The following is a 5170-nucleotide window of genomic DNA, read 5'->3' as shown; positions in this document are numbered from 1 at the left end:
GGTTCGGATCCCATATAGGGATGGCCGGTTTGCTCGCTGGGTGAGCATGGTGCTGACAACACCAAGTCAAGGGTTAAGATCCCCTTACCGGTCATCTTTTAAAAAAAAAAAAAAAAAAGAAACAGTTCTTTTGTTTCTCCATCATTATCCAGTAAAGGACTCTGTGGTTCTACTAACAATGCAGTTACCTGTACAAAAAGAATTCTCATTATAGAAAAAGAATACACTGGGCTACAAGAGCTTAATGCAAGCCACTTTTTGACAACATCTGATATTGTTTTCTAATGCCATGTTGTATTAGTTTCCTAGGACTGCCATAACAAAGTACCACAAACTCTGTGGCTTAAAACAGCAGAAATTCATTCTCTCACAATGATGGAGGCTAGAAGTACAAAGTCAAGGTGTTAACAGGACCATATTCTCTCTGAAGACTAGGGGCGCATCTGTTCCATGCCTTTCTCTCAGCTTCTGGTGTGGCCAGCAATCCTTGGCATTTCTTGGCTTGTTGACACATCACTCCAATCTTTACCTCCATCCTCACAATGCTATCTCTGTTTCTTCTCTTCTTAAAAGGACACCAGTCATATTGTATTAGGATCCGTCCTACTCCAGGTGGACCTCATCTTAATTACATCTGCAACAACACTATCTCCAAACAAGGTCATATACTGAGGTTCTGAAAAGGACATATATTTTGGAGGCACACTATCCAACCCAGTAACATGCTCAGCAAGCAAATTTCTGCTCTGCCACATGGTCTCATCAGTAGGTCTCCCTACTAAGAGCACATGCCCTCTGTAAATGACCAGTACCAGCTAGCCTCCTAGATACACTACCCAAGATAAAGTACAAATTTGGCATTCTGGCTTATACTCACTCGTAAAACACTTCCTGTTGAGTCTGGTTAGAGGAGGGCTCTTAGCACCTAAGGGCTTGGTCAGTCCTTTGTGAATGAAAATCTATTTTCTGAACTTGCATATGTATAACTAGGTTCCAGGTGCCTGGTGACCCAGTAAAGTCACATTCCCTGAAGTCTACCACTTCTCGCCAGCCTCTCCTGAACCACCCCAACCATGGTCACTCAGGGTTCTTAGTGTTTACCTGAACTGGCCATCATCCAAGAGAGGCTTCTGAGCACTGAGGTATCTCCTAATGGTGTCTTCAAGTTTGGGAATAGGCAGCCTGGGGAGAAAGCAAGATCAATGTGAAGCTAACAATATGTGGAAAAGGGGCTGGCTGGTTAGCTCACTTGGGAGAGTGTGGTGCTGATAACACCAAGGTCAAGGGTTGGGATCCCTGTACTGGAAAGCCGACAGAAAAAAAAAAAATGTGGAAAAGGTTAATTAGCTTCACAAGCCAAACTAATAAACTAATTACTATATAATTAATTTCCTTCCCCAAAAAACTAACAATGGGAAGCCGCAGACAAATCAGATTTGCTAATACAAGTGTCAATGGCAACTCTACTTTTAAGTAAAATAACTTTTAAGTAAAATGATAATGTAAATTTTTTTTTTTTTTTTTTAAAGATGACCAGTAAGGGGATCTTAACCCTTGACTTGGTGTTGTCAGCACCACGTTCTTCCAAGTGAGCCACAGGCCAGCCCTTATTTTTTAAAATAATAATAAAAGATTCAAAATGGAGAAGCAGCAGCTGCCCCAAGCATTCTTGTTTCCTGGTCACAATTATAATACCTGTGTTAACACTGCATTGGCATTGATTTAATTCTCCTCATTGTCTGACCACATTTTCCAAGATAAAAAGAAAAATTTTCTAATTTTTAAATTTTGTTGTGCATTTTATGATAGAGAATCAAACAAGAGTGAAACACAGATCTGTCTAAGGGCTAACCAATTATGGGGGTTACATTCAGTGAAAGGTAGGAATAGACCATCATGCCATGCCCAACCACCAGGAATCCTATTAGGAAAAAACAGGTATTCCCATGTGCTTAAATAACAGTAACAACAGTTTGACTACTCATCATTCTCTACCAGTAGATTCCTAATGATGGCTACAGCGATGAAGTTACTTGTCCACAATGAAATGAAAAACATGGCCAGTGTGATGAGTTCTCTTTCATTTCCATAGTTTTATGGAAAGATATATCCCCTAGTGTCAAAATAATTGTAGTTTGTTAGGTTACCTGTGCCAACTCAAAATTAACACTGATATAAGCAAAATATCAAAGAGTATCATTTAGGAAATCTGAAACATTATCTACAAAACATACTTTAAAAACTTAGTATTAAGATTACTACTGTTCTTCAGTTTATTTTTCAAGGTATGTTTATTCATATGTAGTGGAATGAATTATGTTCCCCCAAAATTCCCTGAAACTTGAATTGTGTCCCCCAAGTTTTTATGTATGTGTTTCTACAATGCCCCCACTGTGACTGTTAAGAGGGTAGGAAATCCTATTACGGTAATTGAAAGGTAAAGCCTTGAAGAGGTGATTGGGTTGCAGGACCCTGCAGTAATGAATGGATTAAAAATGGTGGTTAGGGGTGTGGTTCTGCGGGTTTTAAAAGGAGAGTCTGTCGCTCTCTCTGCTCTCTCTGCTTCCACCTTGCAATGTGAGACCCTTGGGTCACTGTTGCCACCACAGATGGACTTTGGACTTCCCACCCTCAGAAACTGTAAGCAATAAATTTTGTTTTCTTTATAAATTACCCAGTTCCACATATTTTGTTATAAGCAACAAAAACAGACTAATAAGTGATGACAAAAATAAATTTGAATTATTTACAGCCATTATTGGCTTAGACTGCACTAAGTAAACATTCACAACACTTTAACATTGCAGATCCCCTTACATTCACTGACTTCCACAGATAATCCCAAACATTACCCTCAGCTACCTCATAATTACAGTAAAGTTGCCTATTTACATTTCTTAAGACTTTGTTTTGACACAGTAGGGATAGTAATAAAAAGTTTACTTTTTTCCTTTTAAATAAAATTCTAAATTACAGGCAATGGCAGTCTGATTTAAAAAAAAAAAAAAAAAGTCCTTTTTACAAACCGGAGTGTTAACTTTAGCCTGACCTTATTTTAGTGGGATAAAGCAAACTTTCAGAGTAGTGATTTACTCTTAAATTACTAATAACAATAGAAACTAAATTTTCCAGATAGAAGTAGATTATGTGTAAAAATTGTTATCATGGATACAAAAATTACCTGTTTTCTATAAAATACATTAAAGACAACTTAATATGCCAAACTTCCCAGGTCTATATTTCTGCCTTATATAAAATGCCCTCTATGTAATGCCATATAGCAATACGGACCCCATCACTGGATTACCAAATACTTGGCAGACAATGGCCATGGTGATGAAGTTATTTGTTCATAGTGCAATGAAAAAACATGAACAATTTAGTGAGCTTTTCTCAACACTAAATTTGCTTCATTTAAAAGTCTGTCCTTAGGGCTAGCCCGTGGCTCACCTGGGAGAGTGTGGTGCTGATAACACCAAGGCCATGGGTTCAGATCCCTATATAGGGATGGCCGGTTTGCTCACTTGGGAGAACGTGGTGCTGACAACATCAAGTCAAGGGTTAAGATCCCTTTACCGGTCATCTTTAAAAAAAAATTAAATATGTGGAGTATACATAAAGCAAATGTATTTTACAGGGCCTGGTTTTCCAAAGCCTTGCAGTTTCAGGTTTAGCCTAACTTCTTAAAAGTACATATAAAATGATGGAGTTTGAATGTGTTGTCCCCTCCAAAACTCATGTGGAAATTTGATCCCCAATGTGGCAGTGTTGGAAACTGATTGAGTCACGGGGGTGGATCCCTCATGAATGGATTAATGCTCTCCCTGGGGGAGGGGGAAGTAATGAATGAGTTCTCGCTCTATTAGTTCCCAGGAGAGCTTGTTGTTTATAGGACCCTGGCACCTCCTCTCTCTCTCTTGCTTCCTCTCGCCATGTGATCTGCTTGTACCCGCTGGCTGCCTGCCACTTTCTGCCATGAGTAGAAGCAGCCTGAGGCCCATGCCAGATGCAACTGTCCCAGAATCATAAGCCAAATAAACCTCTTTTCTTTATAAATTACCCAGTCTCAGGTAGTTCTGTTATAGCAACACAAAACGGACTAAAACATAAAATGTTAACCTTGCAAAAGACAGGAAATTAATAACTTCTTGCAAATTGCATTATGGAATGTCACCTTGCTTGTTTTACTGAATGTTACCAGCCTATATTGTTAAACTATAACACCACCTATATTCTCTTCCTGTAACCTCCTGGTCTGGAGAATAAATGCAGGAAGAGAACACTAATTTGTGGTTAACTTCCCAAATGGAAGGAATGCCTCTCTCTTGAGAATTCCAGGAGATTAACCCCTTCGGGGCTTCTCAATGCTCAGAAGAGATGGGCTTAGAGTAATCTTTTGCGGCTCCATCACCCAGGGGAAGAGGGGTGACAAATCCCTGGGAAGCAAAGCAACAAAATGGTGCCCCGCATGAGGAGTTTTTGTTCCACGGATTGGAGACTGACCTGCCAAGCCTTGGAAAGGAAAGGAAAGGAAAGGAAATGGATGTCCACCACTCATCCCAACAAAAGGGAGGCCCCAACAAAAGGAAGGGAAAGAAAAAGGACGCCTGCTAATCATCCTGACAAAAGGGAGTTAAAAAGAGATAATCACCCTGATAAAAGGGGGGTCACACGCTGTGCTTTGTTAGGGATCCACACCTGCGCAGGTCAAAGTCAGGTCTTTTCAACCCCGAAGGTATTTTTCCCTTCTTTTTACTTCTAAAATATGGATAATTCATTACCAAAAGGGGAGACTGAACATACAACTCCAGTGTCTCCTTAAAGCAACTAGCTGCAAAGTAACTGAATGACAGCTTGTAAAACTGTTAGTGGATATTAAACAACCACGTTCTTGATACCTCAAGGAAGGGAGCCTGAACATAAAAATTTGGGAACAAATTGGTCACTGGTTAATTATGCAATGGGTCTCGTTAAGGCTTCTCACCTAACAACCTGGAATCTATGTCAAGTCGCTCTGAGACCTATCCAAGACCTTAATGAAAAGCAAAACCATGTTTACGTCACCGAAAAAGGATAAAACTTAATCTTTGCCAGTGACTGAGAGAAATTTAAACTGGACAAACTAAAAAAAAAAAAATTAATATTTTTTTTTTTTTTTTTTTTTTTTTTT

At 39.3% G+C, this 5170-nt stretch overlaps 1 protein-coding gene across 1 annotated transcript in view; it reads right to left on the bottom strand.

The window, feature by feature from the left end:
* The window catches only part of CPT2 (carnitine palmitoyltransferase 2), a 22583-nt gene that overhangs the window by 5554 nt on the left and 11859 nt on the right, over positions 1-5170 (bottom strand). Inside the window, exon 2 of the mRNA XM_008587170.1 lies at positions 1102-1182. Coding sequence (XP_008585392.1) covers positions 1102-1182 — 81 coding nt within the window. The remainder of the gene's footprint in view (positions 1-1101; positions 1183-5170) is intronic.

The sequence above is a fragment of the Galeopterus variegatus genome, unplaced genomic scaffold (assembly GCF_000696425.1).
Source record: "Galeopterus variegatus unplaced genomic scaffold, G_variegatus-3.0.2 Scaffold4266, whole genome shotgun sequence".
In the NCBI taxonomy this organism is placed as follows: Eukaryota; Metazoa; Chordata; class Mammalia; order Dermoptera; family Cynocephalidae; genus Galeopterus; species Galeopterus variegatus.
This window is presented reverse-complemented; position numbering and strand designations above follow the sequence as displayed.